The sequence below is a fragment of the Stegodyphus dumicola genome, chromosome 1, assembly GCF_044657685.1.
Source record: "Stegodyphus dumicola isolate Sdum_Otavi_A_Nest chromosome 1, ASM4465768v1".
Lineage (NCBI taxonomy): Eukaryota > Metazoa > Arthropoda > Arachnida > Araneae > Eresidae > Stegodyphus > Stegodyphus dumicola.
In genome coordinates, this window is record NC_140768.1 from 65,636,767 (window position 1) to 65,654,734 (window position 17,968).

Here is a 17,968-nt window from a genome sequence, read left to right on the forward strand (position 1 = left end):
ATACATGAAAGCTTTTCCTGTAGCTGTGTAGAAGAATATTCTCATTTAATATACCTGGCGTATTCTAGGTATAATTTTCTAGTGGATTAGAATAATATTAAAAAATTAAATATACTTGAAGCATTCTAGGAACAAATATAAAAAAAATTATAAAATATTTGAAAAAAATTCGAAATTTATAAAATATTCCTTGTAGATATTAATAGTATGAAATGGAGAGTTCAGCGCCAGAAGGCAGGGCACGAAAATAGCCCGCAGGGTGGGCGGGGAGCCAGCTAGCTAATAAAGGTGAAGGACCTAGCTAAGCGTTTCAATTTGCTGAGAGGTTATCTTTTACACATTTCTTAATGGGAGTTCCCTTTAACTTAAATTTTAGGACTTCAAGGCTTTGTATTCTTTCGTACATGTTATCTTGTAATTATTAATTTATACATACCCTTAACACCTGTTTGAATTTAACTGTTAAATCTCCCGGCCTTAATTTTAAATGTCAGTTTTTAATTTTTAGCTTTAAGTTTTATAGTTCCCTATGTAATCTTAATTTTAACTTATTTCTTATATCTTCAGTTCTTAACGGTATATTTATTTTCAATAACCTACCAATCATTACTAATTTTATGTTATTTTAGATAATTTTGCACAGCATTTTTTCATACCTTTTAACTAACCTACTTTTAATTTTTAATTTTTTCACACGTTTGACATTTGTAATCTTCAACATATTCTGAATTTTGACTTATTTGTTATATTTTACGAGCATAAGTATTCAAACATGCGTTTTAATTTATTATCTTATTTACATTTAGATGTAATTTTTTAATTTTTCGTACATTTTATTCATAATTTATAATGTACTCTAATTTTTATTAATTTATTATTTTTCTCGACCATATACATGAGATCTATTATAAAATATAATTTTTAACATTACTTTTAACTTTTTGATAGTTTTCATTTCTGATTTCCAACATGCTCTGAATTTTAACTCATTTCGTGCAAATTTCATCATAATAACACTTCGAGTTTATTTATTTTACTATTTAATTTAATTCTGCATGATTTTTAAAATGTTGAACGTTTCTAAAAGTATCGAGATTTTTAAACTAACATTCAATTTTATGACCGTTAATTACTGTTCGTTTAAATTCTTTCTTACTGTATATTTTATACTTCTATTTAAATTTGCATTTATAACAGTCCTGTGATTACTAACTCTACTATTTTTCATCATTTAGGTATGTTCTTATTAATCTAACTCATATTTCCAACCTTCACGATTTCCTTAAATTTTTCACTTATATTTTCCAAATGTAACTTATTACCTATATAATTTTATTTTATTTTACGCACAGTTTATTTTTTCCATTATTTTAACGATATAGCTTTATATCATTTATATTCGAATGCTTGTTCTTAAGGTCTTCGATGCTGTAATTTTACATAGGCTGCTTATACATTTATTAGACGATTTTCATTGTATTTGTTAAATCATATTAACTCTGACATTTAATACCTTTTAATTCAGGATTTCGATATGTTCAGAAAAGTTTAATATGTGAAAAACAACGCAGAATTAAATTAAATAGTAAAATAAATAAACTCAAAATGTTATTATGATGAAATTAGTATGAAATGAACAAAAATTCCGAGTGCGTTGGAAACTAGAATGACAGAACTGTCAAAAAGTTGAAAATAATGTTTTAAATTAGATTATATAATAAATAACTATCATTTATATGGTCGAGAAACATAATAAATTAGTAAAATTTAGAGTGCGTTAGAAATTATGAAAAGTTAAAATGTACGAAGCAAGTTAAGAGTTACATCTAAAATAAAAAAAATATAAAAAACAGGTATTTGAAAAATTATGCTAGTAAAATATAACAAAGAAGTCAAAATTCAGAACATGTTGCTGATCAGAAATATTAAAAGTATAAACAAGTAAAAGCTGCATTTAAAATGAAATAATATAATAAATAAAAACGCGTATTTGAACAATTGCCCTAGTAAAATTTATAAATAAGTTGAAATTAAGGGGAGGATAGTTAAATAAAAGGTAGGAAAAACTTATGTGTAAAATTATTTAAAACAATAGGAATGATTAGTAGATTATGGAAAATAAATATGCCATTATTAACTGAAAGTATAAGAAATAAGTTACAATTAAGAGTACATAGGTAACTCTAAAGCTTAAAATATATAACAACAAAAAAAAAAAAAAATGTACATCTAAAATTAAGGCTGGACGAATAAGCAATTAAATTCGAAAAGGTGTTAAGAGTATACATGAATTAATAATTACTGGATAACATGTACCTTGAAAAATACAAAGGCTTAAAGTCCTAAAATTTAAGGGAACTTCCACTTAGAAATGAATAAAAGCAAACTGAGACGCTTATCTTGTCCTCCCTCCTTTTCAGCTAACGCACCCTGCGGGATGAATCCTGTCTGTGGCTCCTGTTGCTGAACTCTCCGTTGCGCCCTACTCATTTGTCAGGAATATTGTAGATCATTTGTGAATATTCCGGCAATGTTGTGGGATGGTATTGAATTAAAATGCTAGTATATCTCTGGGATATTCCGTATTATACGGGTAAAAGTATAACAGTAGTTGCGTTTATTCATAAAAACTATCTGTCTCTATTCATAAAATATTATTTTGTTAAATTTTTATATAATTAATTTTTGGGGAAAAGATAAATTTATTTTCTAACATTTGTTGAAAATAGTTAGATAAGTGCTCCAATTTTTCAGTCAGACTTTAAAAAAATTCCTAGTCTGTCAGTCAAAAAATCGGCAACTTTATTCTTACGGTTAAAGTAGTTGTTAAAAACTAGAGATATTAAAATTAAAAGCAAGCTTCACCAAGAAGATTTTTTTTGTAACAGTACAGGGAGATATACAAATAAAATAAATTAATTTTTAACGAAAGAAGATGAATAGGAACTTCAGTCAGCACCTTCTCAGAGATACCAGTAGCGTGGCTATAGTCGAGGTACGTATTGTAACAAATCTAGAACATGTTACATGTTCTGAATGCGCTTAACAGTCAAATGTTAATGACCAATTTATATAAGAGATCTGCCAAGATCTGCTTATTGCCAAGAAAATGACACTGCGAGTACAAGGGCGTTGCTTTAGAATTAAACTGAATATTACAGAAAAGTAATATATGATACCTAACATAATCTAGTATAAATTTATTATGTGTGTTAAAAGCATTTTCAGTGATTAAAATAAACAATTCTAGCAAGTAAAAGCACGGAAATTGTTAACAGTGCCGATTTATTCTATTGTAGCATGTCTATGAACCTATAGAATGGCTTAAATCCTTAAGATCAAACACATGTTTTGACAAAGTAGTATGATCGAAACTTCAAAAGAACTGTTTCCATGATAAGTGAAAATAATACTAGGGTCATGGCTCTTTAGCTATGTATATAATTTAAATGTAAAACTGTATAGGAATAAATGCACTATCTAAATACCGTAAAGCACTTTATGCATGGATAACAGTTTCTCAAAATTCCAACTGTATCTTTATTTATGATATTATTACCACTTTAAATGCCGAGCTCTTTTTGCTGAGCTTTCCATTTATTTCACGCAGTACCGCCCGATGTTTTAGTTGAAGCGATTTGTTTGATCCCGTCACTTATATGGCAAGGATTCGAATATAAATACTGCCAAAAATTTGACGAAACGTGTCCAAAGTTCTTGTCATACCATCAGTGGGAAACCGTATATCTGTTTACAACATTTTAATAAATTCCACTTAAATAAGATGCCATCGATTCTAATAAAAGTAATGTGAAGACATATTCTTATTATAACGCTAAAAGTTTAATTCATAATGGAAAGTTAGTATAACTTTTATCGTGTAGTCTTCAGTCTCAGATGCAAAATGTCTAGTGTCAAATCAAGGTAGAGTTGCGGAATGAACGGAAACTCTGCAGTCAATCATTAATTATCGACGTGGTGCTTTTAAGGCGTTAAAAAAAAATCTGATGTATACACCACGACTTCTTTGTATGGAATATTAAATTATACGCATTTTTTTCTACATTTCATTTAAACTTATTACTTATTGAATTGAATTAAATCGACTTCATTGATAACGCATACAATACAATAGAATAAATACACTCTTTAAAATTCACAATATTTCTTTACCATAGCGCAACTCTAGCGCGAAGTTCAATTAACAGCATTTATATCTCATTAATTTTATAGCCAAGGATGCACATAATCGTTGCCATATGTTCTATTCAAATACTATAATAAATTTAAAACGATGTATAAAAGAAATTAGACAAATAAAAAAGAAAGTTTTTCACAGACGATTCAGCGCCGCTTACCTAATGCGCATGCGCTACTCGTAAATATTCTCCTCTGTCCGACACAGACTGGCGACAATACTATTTGCTGCTAATACGAAATATTTTTCGAATTTCATAAGAGATAAATTTCTCATTCTATTAATTCGGTTCTCACTTCGCGGCAAGGCAAGAATGCATAAAAACTCAAAATATGTTCATTAACAAGTAAAAGATATAAAACATAAAACATCAAGTACAGTTAAAACAATTTAAAAAATATATTATAACAATTATATAATAATATATTATATAATAATAATAATATAAACAATTTAAAAAATATATTTTATAGTTAAAAATTACAGTTTATACACAAAAACAAGCAGTTAAGCCAGCAGGCAAGAAGGCAGATTTTTCGGTGCACAAAACTAAGTTTCCTTTTGGTCCTACTCGGCAAAAAGAAAATTAATTCACTACATAGTGTACTATAATTCTGCTAAGTTTCAAATGTAAACAAATATGGCGCTATGGTAAAAAAAAAAAAAAAAAAAAAAAAAAAAAAAAAAAAAATTAGGTTTAGCCGCACTTAAACAACTTTAAAATGGTTGATAATTCTACAAATATTGCATGAAGATTAACTAAAAGCATAACAGCCTTAACCGGAAGATAAGAATAACACATTTCAATCATTTTTGAATAAAAAATGCGCAATTTACCAACATATAAGAATAAAAAAACTGAGCACACCGAGTCGAGTAACAGAGTGGTGTATATGTATACTTTTAGTGCGGCCGATTGCAACCAAAATAGAAGGTGCTGCATGTTACAGCAGTCCTATATACAGAATTTCAGCGTGCTGAGTTATGCGTTTCTGAGTTATGCGAGATACATACATAGATACGTACGCACAGACGCCACGAAAAAAAATCTCTTCTGAATTCATTTTAAATCAATTTTATAATTTGTTTGGGGAAAAAGATTCCTTTATTCTGTTCTTACGTACAGATGTCACGCAAAAACGTCGTTAAATTGCATTCCATAGTGGTTAAAATGGATATTTTCGTTGAAATATGGTACCCGGAATTTTTCCTCATTACAATACTTTCTTTACTATACAAGGAAGTAAAAACATGTCTTTATCTATCTTAATTTGTTGAAATATTTCTGTAACTGCAGAAGCTAGAATATGAAACCAATAATGATCTTCGACCTGCGCATATAATTAACAGTAAACCTGCACAATGTTATCCATTACAGTAATGAAATATCTGCACTATATGTATCAACCAGTGCGCCATTAATTGGTATTTTATTCAAACAACGTCATGTAATGTAAAGCTGTAAAAGTCTGAGAATTGAACCAAAAACCCATTATGCTTGGACAAGCATCCTGTCAAAGTGACAAGCAGCTTTTCACATGCCTTAAAGTTCGTCCAATAAGTTTTTCAATAATTGTTTAATCTTTCATAATAAATCGTTTGCAGCACCATCCAGGAAGAGTGAATTCGCATGGTATCTGACTTCTTTTTATTAGCTCGCATTGTTCATGTACGAGTTTCGAGGAATAATAGAAAAGGTGAACATAAGCTCGTGGAAAATAAGTTACAGAATCAGTTTCACAACTTTTAGCATTGATAAACAGAAATAATATTATATGTGATGGAAAAATACACAAATTAACATTATTCCTTAAATGATGTTAGTTTCACATAGATTAGGCATAGACGTGGAGCAATACACACCGACATAAACAAGGTGTCTTTAAGATTCTGAATGGGGGTAGAAAAAAGTTGTGCAATATAATATTCAAGTGATTCGATGAATACAGTTTTTTTGAGTAAACTGGATCTATGTAATTATATTCAGTCATCCTCCAAAAAAGAATTCCACTTGAAGCAAAATATTTATTTAAAAAATGTGACAGCATTTTTGGATTTTACTATTTGGTCAACAGATGAAATATACAGACTAATTTACTTCTACAATGGTTTCAGCAGCTAAATTTATTTACAGATTCGAATATGAATATGAAAAATACACGCATACTCACGTACGAAATGATTCTAAAGTTGTTTATTAAAAACATGCTCCCTCTAGATAAAAATTACATGCTGTTAGTTATCTTTTTTTTAATATTAAATATTGAAATTTCCTGACAGAATTACAAAAGAACGTTTTATTTGAAATTATCATGTCTTAAAATTGCAAAAAAAAGTTAACATTGGTATAAATTAAAAAATTCTATATTATTTGTTTCATAAAATTCATTTTAGACTCTGAAATGATTTATTACAGATAAATGATTTTAGAATCAGATTTGTTTAAGAAAGTGTTAAAATGTACCACTTAATTCAAGTGTTTTTTACACATATAATAGATACATATGATAAAGAAAGTTTAAATTTACTTTAGAAAAATAATTTTCAACTTTCTTAAGCAATTTTAATATCCAAATATACTGCAATTTATCATATAATATAAATACATTTGTTATTGTCACAACTGACCAGCTAGAGTAAAACTTTTTTTTTTTTTTCATCACAAGGAGCAACAATATTGTAAAATGCGTGAAATATTTTGCAAGAGTATGATATGTAAAAAGTATTAAAGATTTACTTACATAGTCATGATCTGGACTCAATGAAATGATTACAATAAAGGGTGATAGATGGCAGCATTAGACGGATTATAAACGCTAATTTAAAGACTGTGATTTAGAAGAGTGGATATATCAATCAAACCATGTGAGAAAAATACGAAAAACAACTGACAGAGTGTTATTTATAATCTCTTAATATATAAGTGACCCAAAATATCGTAGGTTTTCTTAAGATCCTTATGATCTTTCTTAAGATTCTTATAATCCTTTCTTAAGATCAATTATGTCACTTAACCTTTTTGCCACAGATCTCTCCGCTATGCATTTGCATTATTCAACCAGTGTTCGAGATAAGGAATACAGTAATAACAATAGTAATAAAAACACAACACTTAATTTTTTTGTTTCCCTATCTTTCAAAACTTGCTTACAATTTTGTACATTTTAAATTTGACTCTCTTCTCTGAAGTTGCTGGAGTGATCTTTATCACCGGTACCTCTTGCAGAGATGGAGAACTTTCGAAGATTCAGCATTTCTACCTCCTGCCGTGCAGCGAGTTCATCCATTTCATCTAATTCCTTTTTACTCAAGTGATAAACAATTCCGGCACCAAAAGCATCTCCGAGAACGTTAACAGATGTACGGATTCGATCGCTGAAACGGGGAAAAAAGATTAGAAAGAGCTATTTGTGATAAAAAAGTGAGTAATATCTGCATATCAGAATTAAAACTTAAGGTTAACACAAATTTAATTATTTGTTGGGTTACTTTGATTAAAGGAAAGAACACAAGGATTATCTGCCTAAAGGAAAGGATGTTTCGTGGAAATTTTTATAAGGGAAACTGGCTCATATTCATGTTATACTAAACTTCCCATGCAGCCAACTCGTTTGTCAGAATTTTAATCCAGATCAACTACCACTAGGTCATTAGTGGGTCGTAGAAGGTATGAAAATACACTGCAAGTTTAACGAGCAGTATGCCTAATAAAAATAAATAATTATGATATAATCGCATGCATTTTAAAAGAAGCAATAGATCTGAAAGTTTAAGAATGATATTATCAATCAAAACTATTATTATTATATGTTTCGTGTTAGATATCCTTAATCAGTATCCAAATTGTAGAAAAAGCTTGAAACTTAAAGGAGCAATTTTTGAAACGTTATACTTTCTTTTCATCATCGACAGAACAGCTGGCTTTCTGGTTAGGTGTTTTTCAGCCTGTTTATTTATTTATTTTTTTTTTTATTTATTTATTTTTTTTTTTTATGTTTATGTTTTTTGGGCATTGACTACGTAAAATGAGGAATACTGAAAAAGGACCAAAACATGGAGAGAAAGTGCATGGTTGGAACCCTGTTGTTAATTAAATGAAAAATGCTACTGACCTCTTATCTGGAGTACTGGAAAGTTGCTGTTACTTGCAAAGAGCTATAATGACATTGCTGAGTATAATGTGCTCGCAGTTGTAATGCGTACCAACAAGTTATAAAATTAAATTAAATAAAAATAGGATCTATGCTAATAATATGTAATAAATGCTATATTATCAAGAGCTTTGCAAAATTGTAATGTGTCACGTTCTCCTAATTCAGTACTTATTAGATGCTTTTCATTATTATGGCATATGTTGGGCATACAAATATAATGACGAGAGGATGTAAATACAGGTACAGATGTGAAGAGGCAATATGCGCAAATATTCATACATTACAAAGCATGAAGCAAAACGGATTACATTAGGTTAATAAAAATGTGCATGAATAGATATTGCGATCACATTATACAAACACTAATGGGAAGTTATACTGGCAAAATTGCAGATTCGTATATCGATATTATGCACTAATAGTAATACATTAAATGAACACTGAACTCAGAGACTTACACTAACAATGGATAATGCCATGTTAGGTGCCATATGAATTAAATAAATATAATAAAATGTGTGTACAGAATGATTTACGGAACATTCCTTATTTTACAGATAAGACCTGTTTGTATATATTTATATGGTACAATACACTTTGGTAAGGCAAAATAATAATAATTAAAAGAAAGTTAGTATTCAGTGCAAAATTTTGGTAAAAATAAGGCCATGTAAGGCACATTCTTAATGCAAAATTGAATAATTTGACGTAGATAATAAAATTTATCTGCGAGTAAATATTCGGAACAATGCAAGTTGAATTAATCATGATAATAAACATTATTAAAGCAGTTAATTATTATACGGTAAAAGTACGCAAAACAGAACATTATATATATAAATATATATATATATATATATATGATTTTTTATACCTAAAGCTACGGACGGTTTAAGAAGGATGGCTAATTCAGAGAATCTATTGTAAAAATGTACAGAAAATTCTTGTTTATTCATTCTCTTTCCTCCAAAAAATTTTGGCACTTAAATCTTAAATACTATTGTGTACATAATTTTAAATTTTAAATTTCTATAATGGCCAATTTTACTGCTTTTATTAAAAAATCGGGCTTTTTTCATTTTTCATAGTAGCTTGATCGCCCGCTTGCTTGAAGAATTACGACTTTTTAACAAATGACTGTTTTTTCCTTTTTCTCATGCTTTAATGGCCAAGTTTTTATAGTTTTAGCTGAATTTGCCATTTTCACTTCGAAAAAATTTTTTCCATCCTACTACAAGCCAAGCGCCATTTTTTGAGATCTTTACACGTTTTCCGAGGTTTCCGGCCCCCTTCGATAATAGGAGACGAGTTGCAGACAACGAAAATCACTTCGCATTGGCTAAACGCCCACAGCACTTCGCTCCCCTCCGTACGTCATCCAAAATAAGACGCTAGAAGTTAGCAGCCATTTTTAAACAAGTTTCAGAGGGACAGCTTTGCATCGCCAAAGGTCAGTTTTTTGTTTCTTTTGTTTCAACTTTTTCTTGGTCTTAGCAAGACCCACTGAGTTTGTTCGTTTCTTTTCCTAATTTTTTATTTTATATTAATTACAGGTTTTCTTACAGTTTTCTAAAATCTATTATTTTATAATTAAATTGTTAATCTTTAAGCTTGCAGGCCCAGCCCGTATGTTTTTGTATTTTTAGGACTAATAGCTCATCGCTATTTATTTTCGTTTTGATTTTAATTTTAGACTAGATTTAGGAAGTTTTGATTTTGATTAACATATTTTAACACCTTAATGTGTCATTCTGAGCGGACGCGTCGGGAAATTGGAACAGAGAATTGAGACTATTAAAATTTCCAAGACACTTTGTCAAAAAATTTTTTTAGCGAAAAAGTTTCAATTGTCTGTTTCGGCGAAACGCGTAATGGGGTTAGCTTGATTCGACGTTCAAATAAATGAAATTTCCCTTGAAAAGCCTGTTTGGAAGTCGAATTTGGCTAATTTACCATTTTCCGCTTACTTTTTAACTTTTTCAGTTTTTTAATTTTATTTATGTTTTACATGTCTAATGATTTGCTTTTCATGTGTATTAATTTTTGAAAACGTTTTAAACCTTTTGGAGCAGCAGCTCTTGGTAACTTTTAGGCGAGCTTTCTACAATTTATATATATATATATATGACAATGGTTACATGTTTTTAATTTTTCCTTTTACAATTGAAATTTTATTCTTCATGATGATTTAACTCCAGTCCCCGTTAAAACATTACTAACATTTTGCTTTCAAATTACTTCAAAACATCTTTCAAAATATAACTTACCAGTATTGATTCACTCTTTTAAAATAATTCTACTTTAATTAATTTAATTAAACTTAGGAGATAATATAATCAATTAATCAATATTGTTTAGGGAAAAAATTATTATTAACTAACTTTGCAGCAATTGCGCAAGCAGTAGTAACTTGTTTTCGCACTAAATGAATTTAAGATTATACAACATTATTATATATATGAGACTAAATAGGTCTTACGTCTAATTACTTGTTAGCTTTACATTTTCTTTTTCAATTTATATATATAGGGCGATTAATATATATACAATACAATTTCCTCGGACAATATTGTCCGAGGAAAGTAACACAGAAGTCACTCCAGGCTGACAGCAATAGTTTTAGCAATGTTAGTACGGCCTCTAATGTGGCTGAACTAATATTCATTCTTATTTGCCTTCCTGATCCATTGCGGGATATTAATTATGGCGTGTCTTTTGAATGAGAATTTGCTGTTTGCGGACAATCATACAGATAGTCCTGGATCACTAGTGTTACCACAAATACATTGATCGCTGTCTCTGAGGCTAAATCTGTAAAGAAAGGACATACATGGTCCATTCTCTGTCAGGTACTGTGTGAGTTGAGAACAGCCGCTATTTAAATCCTGATTTACTTTTACTTTTGAATAAAAATTATACAGTCTTCTGCCCGTGGTGCTTGACTCCCAGTTCTTTTGCCATTGCTTCATTAATTTACATTTGAGACTAGCTTTCAGATATCAGTTCGGAAAGGGCACATTGATGCTACTCGCTTGAGACTCGTAGGTTGCACTTTTAGCAATCACATCTGTTTGCTTCGTTTCCTTAATACCTGTACGGGCTGAAACCCACTGAAGCTTGGGCATCAGACTTGTAGGAATCGAAATGAATTGTTTCTGTACGACTTTGACTACGGAATGTCTATAGCGGCGGCCTCGGATAGCCCGCAAACTTGGCATAAATAAATCACTTTGGAAGTGTTGACGATATCTATAGAATTAGATATTGCTATAAAATACTCTAATCGCCAAATACGTCTTTAAGCCGGAGACTCGAAAGCAAAATCCGACGGAAACGTTCTTCGAAAATAACCTACACAGGTGATTAAAGTTGTCTGTTCATATTATAAGGCTATAAGCAGACGAGGTTGAAATTGAAAATACTACTGAGTAGCTTACCTTGCTGCCCGATACTGCATAAAGATGAAAAGAAGAAATCATGTTAAGTTCCAGCCGCTCCAGTCACACAGTACAATGAATAGTTAAAGCTAACTGTTCACGTCTTTTGCTCCAGGTTCAAATCTTAAAAAGGCATGGACGTTTATATCAATGGTGAGAAAACTCTACCTCACATTATTAGACAAGTCCAATGTATGCAAATCTGATATGGCCACTGTAGATAAGACCAGATGGCAAAAAATACATGTTTTCCAAAATTAGACTCTTCGAGCGATACTTAATGCGCCCTGGTTTGCGCATATTAAACAAATTCATAACGAATTAAAAATCATAAAAAATGATAATTATCTCCTCACAAGTTCACATAGTTTCTTTAACAAAGTGATGAACTCTGAGTGTAAAACTCTATTAAGAATCATAGACTACGAACCAACCACTGAGAATGTGGTGAAAAGACCACGAACTGTACACCACAACTCAAATTGGTAAACATAGAACTTAGTGACTCAGCTTAGCTGATTAAACTCTTTTAGGCAGAAAACTGATCTCTTAGGATTAGAATAAGAGAAGGTTTACTCATCATCATTTTTATATGGATCGTCATTATTTTTTAAGAAACGTGTTCAAGTTACTAAGCAAGCACTCCTTAGATGGCACCACAAGAACTACAGGCTAGCAGGGCAGCTTCACTCTCACCATATCGGTGACACTAATTAGCGTGATTCTAAAAAAATGTCAATGTCTTAGGGCTAAATTCCAAATAGAGAGAGTAAATACTTAATCAGTAATAAAACATCCGATCAATATAAAAAATGTGAATAGTGGCTTTCCTGAGAGGGTCACTTAAAATATTCCGATCCAAAAGTACTTGCTGAAGGTGTTAAAGGAAGAGAAATACCAGATCCCGGAGTTCCGTAAACTAAGGGGCGATTAGAATACAGCTTAGTTTTTGCCCAGTTATTTGCATTTATACAATCTGTTGCCTGAAGCTGACAATTTAAATTCTATTCGCTTTTGTATGCTCAAGGTGTTAAGGTTTAGTCATTTGATAATTTTGAATTCGATTTTCTAACCTTGACATTCACATGTCTATTGTCGTAAGCACTTTAGAATACAGCTTCTGTTATTTGAACAGGTTATAAGGACTTACCACAGGAGGGCTTTTAATAACTGTTCGTTTAGTTGCTGTCAAGTTGATTATCTAGTGGTAATAAGGGCTGCTATCAATCAAAACTGAGAACAATCTGAGGCAGACAGCTATTATGTGTGCATTCACTAGATTAAATGACCCAACATTATTAAGGTTTATTTATGTTTATGTTTATTTTCCTATTGGCTATAATGCTTAAAACAAAAATGCCAGATATTTGAAAAGGCACCAAATTTTTTCACCAATTTGATAAATTCGGAGCAAAGTTATTAACAAGTTGTACATACTTTAGGAAAGTACATTTAAGCCGTTTAACATTTTCAGAAAAATCTTAAAAAATATAAAGATGTAATAATTAGGGCAAATAAGAGAAAGTTTTATCGCTGACTGCACTTTTGTTGAATTTTAATCCGTGCTGTAGTGTACGTATACGTGATCTACTTTACGTCACAAACACAAGAATTTCTTCATACACAACAGAGAGTTTGGAATCTGGTGCAAGGCAGCATAAAGCAAGCAATTATAATTATCGTCTTATAAGATGGAAATGATTTAAGTCAAGAACATGAAACATGTATGAAAATAATCGAGACATACTCTATAGTTGTGTAACTAACAGGTATGGTCTGAAAACCTAATGTTAAGGAAGAAATGCCTATAAATATTATTTTATGATAGAGTTTCACAAGTCATGAATAAGCTTTCAAGGACAAGGGTATTTTCAAGGGTGGTTCATCAAAAGTCTGCTTTAGTGAACGAGTAAAGTACTATTTCCATAGTAACTAAAAGTACAGTTAGTAAAATTAATTAATAAAGACTAAGGCTAAAAGTCAAAGCAATAATACACAATCAGGACTCAGACAGGCATTTTAAAAGATTTATACATTTTCTAAGGATTATTCGTATTTATTTTAAAGGTTATTAAGATGCAATAATAACCCACTATTTAAAAAAAAAAAAAAACTAAAACGAGTAAATAAAGCAAAATAATTCTGCAAAATTCCTGTCCAAAGAAATCTTAGAGATAAGACCCCCATATTACGAGCCCACAGCAAGAAATAAAGCACTGTGGTCATTGTTACTCTCAAGCAACTTTTACGCTTCACACTCTTTGTTTCTGATTCTGCAGTAGGACAATGGGACTGTTAAGCTCCTACAAGTATCTTCAAAGCATGCAACTTATAAGTGATAGCGTTATGTGCAATTCCGGATAAGTTTAAAATTGCATTGGTAATGCTTTGGGGTCATTGTCCAAACACATGCAAGGATGATTAGGGATGGAATCGAATATCATGTTATTTCTCGTATAACTGCAGGAAGTCAGTTACAATATTTAAAATTCAACAATTAAATACTGCTTAGGACAGTATTCCTAAACTTCAGAAACATATGCATTTGAAACTATACAACACAGTTTTGAATCAGAATTTTCTTTAATAATTTGAGTATTGATTAAAAATGTCATAAATAAAAATAAAATTTCAGTCAATATAAAAAAAAAGAAAGCACTCACAGGAGCCAGTCGACAGCAAGGATCATAGAAATGTCCTGAGTCGGTAGTTTAACAGCAGTAAGAACCAACAACATTGTCACTAAACCAGCACTTGGCACACTGGCAGCTCCGATACTGGCAGCAGTGGCAGTTAAGCTACAAGAAGAACACAGTTTAGTAGAGTAGAAACTCCAATAATCTGGAGTTCTTATTGTCTGAAACTCCGGTTAACTCTTTGTACTTATTCTTAAACTAAGGAAAATTAAACATACTATTGGTTTGTTTACGTTTTGAATTTCTTTTGCTGTTTATAAAAAAGAAACCACTGAATTAATTTGGATGAATGGTTATAATACATAGATTCCCCTACAATGTTCAACAAATATGAAGCTTATTATACGTTAATGGCTACGTTAACGAAAAAATTCCAGTGTAGTAGATCTCGCCGCTAAAATTCAATTTTTGATAATAATAAAATCGTTAGCAGTTCAAAATCTCTCTTTATTTACATGAAACAAGCTTGCATCTCTAAGATGTTCGAAGTTAGCTGTCGTTTTCTTATTTCAAAAGAGTTAAATCTCTGAATTGAGAGTCTGAATTATTATTACCAGGAGATTTCATTTCCATAAGCTTTCTGTATGAACAGATTTAATTAATCTGAATAATTCTTGTTTGATTCCTAAGAATATAAAGAAAACGAAAACTATAATATGATTAAAACTTTCTTTCGATGCACTTACTTTAAATCAAAGAGATACAAGTACTTTTCGCTCAATTTTTACGACCTTCAAATATACCAAGGAACTGAAATTAAACTCCTCTTACATTTATATTGTACATTTAAAATAAATTTTGCAATCTAAATACATATTTTCTATGGGTTCGACTAAATGACTTTCATACTTAACAACAATAACTACTTCAGATAAACCAATTTATTCCCCACCATTACATTATCAATTTTAACTAAAACAGAAATTTTTGAGAACATTACGTATTTTAATTAATATCAAATACATTTTTCAAAGAATATATAAAAGATATAACAAAAGTACAATACACATGACAAATACCCATTATTATTGAATTTTCCAAATTATGGTCCATAGTTAATGTTTCACTTTTTAAAAATAATTGATCATTTGTAATTTAATATTAATTAAAACACAATTCTGTTACATTGAATTATCATAAATAGGAATAATAGACTCATTTCTTCTTCCTTTCCCACCCTTTTCCCCCAGACTGAAGAATTAAGGAAAGCAGATGAAAAGGATAAATAGGTTACGTGTTACCATTATCTCTACCGAATTTTCTAGCTTCTTCTTTTAGCTCTTTTTTTTAATGCTAATAGATTTTATTTACCAGAATTGGAAGGAAGATGCAAAAGAATTTCGGACATTTGGCGACCGTTTGCGGCGTAGATGGAGGATTTGTTGATAATTAATTTTGGTGGAATTTAAAGAAAAGCTGCCATGATAAGAAAAGAATTGTAAAAAAAAAAAAAAAAAAAAAAAAAAATTGGTAAAAGACACACAGTTAAGATATAGAATAGAAGCGAGCGCAATAAGCGATGAGGTATAGAATTAAGCGAAATAACAGAGTCCAATCTTTAAATTATTGCGAATTACAGAAAGAATGGAATGAAGGTTTCGAAGAGTTTTGCTCATGATAGTTATATACCTTGCAATACTTTTTCTACACATTTCGGCGTCATCTGTCCAAACAAAAATTAACGAGTTCAGGTCCTCAGTAATCGAAATTCCGATAGGAATAACTCTGCCATACTTGCCGCTACAACATCTAAGATACAGGAAACCAAAAAGAATTATTTTCAGAAACAGAACTTAGATATGAATATTATTTCTTCATCTCAAACTATGCGGGATTGGCAAAATATTTTAATTTAAACAAAATTTCATTCAGAAGTTTTGCTTAGCATCTTAAGCAAAGATTACAATTATTGTGAAAAATACCCTAAAAAAATCAAAATGACTAAATTTCGCTGAAAATATCGTTTAAATGAAACTTGAAAAGATGAAATTTACAAATAAATCTGTCAATGTAATTCAGGGTCTCCTTTGATCTTTATTTCTCTTGCGAAAACTACAGCATGCAATGGATTTTTGTTATTTCTTGTTTTATTATCTGTAGGCGGTCACATAAATTCGCTTGTTAATCCTCCATCTATTTAGTCATTAGTCTGGAAAATTCACATATCTAACTTCTGGATAACTCTTTCAGTATTTTATTAAAAATAAAATATCATCAGCTGAAAAGTATCATTATTTGCGATAATTTAATTTCTTCAGAAATTCACCACTTTCTCTCTCTCCTTTTTTTTTTTTTTTTTTTTATTTATTTATCGAAATTCTCAAAGATCGCTTTTCAAATTGCACGTTCCATGAGATTGTTACGTAGAAAAAAAAATATTTTTTTCCTTTTACATTCATTTAAACTGACTATTTCTTAACTAACTTTCTTCTTTGGTGCCGCAACGTAAAAGTAAAACTCAAACTGAAACTAAGTACTACATACTACTTTCATAATCAAAATCTTAAACTTTATATCAAAGAAATAAAGAGAAAATATCCTCCCTGGTGTTTTGGTAAAAATAACGATTTTCTATCAAAACCAAAATGTCAAATGCACTTCCGAAACAAAATCATCAATCTGCTTTCTCTCATTAAAATAAAACTAATTTAGATCTCCAACCTGAAAACATATAATTTTCCATACAATTCTAGAGATAGCCTTAAATCCTTAACATTTAAAATACCACACAGATCTCTTCAAAACACCAGGGAAGGATACATCTCACATTTAAGAAGTCTACTCAACAAATCAAAAATAAATTAAGTAGCCGATCGTATAGTCACCAACACTTAAAACTTATTTTTCTACTACCGCAATATGGTTACCCAGGTTCGATAGAATAACCATGTTCCGTAAGGATCACACGGGTGACCTACAGTAGACCACAATTAAACTAAAATAATAATAATAATAATAATAATAATAATAATAATAAACACATTTATTGAATATTCCCACACATTATAATTTAAGATAGCTGGCCACCCCTACAAAACATAATCTTAAAATTTACTCATTATTTCGATCTCATTTTTTAACATAATTCACGTCATACAAATCACAGTGAAGCACCTCAATATTAAGCTTTTTAAAACATGAACTCAAGAATTAAACTCATGACAATTAAGCATTTAAAAAAACATAGCAAACACTTTCTCAACTATTTATTATTCACAACACTTTCTCAACTATTGATTATCTATTAACAGCAAAATACAAATTTTAATCTATATAAAAAGTCAGCTAAGGTGTTAGAATTTAACTCTTACCAAATCCTAACGATTACTTATAAAAAAAAGCAAAATAAAAATAAAACTGTTTGCTCACGAATCCGCGTATACCAGTCTGAGAGCCTCGGGGAGCTGCCGAGATCCAGTCACAAAATGGTCCAACTTCATCGTTATCCGGAAAACCGATACTGAAGTCTGTTCCAGGCACAAC

The 17,968-nt window shown here is 30.3% G+C and overlaps 1 protein-coding gene across 2 annotated transcripts in view; it reads right to left on the bottom strand.

The window, feature by feature from the left end:
- Positions 1-6,203: 6,203 nt before the first annotated feature.
- LOC118189234 (excitatory amino acid transporter 2-like) overlaps positions 6,204-17,968 on the bottom strand; it is a 130,902-nt gene continuing 119,137 nt past the window's right edge. For both annotated transcript variants that reach the window (XM_035359806.2, XM_035359808.2), the window contains 2 exons: positions 14,453-14,587; positions 6,204-7,573 (listed from right to left, as the gene is read on the bottom strand). In XM_035359806.2, the coding sequence (XP_035215697.2) occupies positions 7,363-7,573; positions 14,453-14,587 (346 nt within the window). In that variant the 3' untranslated portion in view covers positions 6,204-7,362. The remainder of the gene's footprint in view (positions 7,574-14,452; positions 14,588-17,968) is intronic.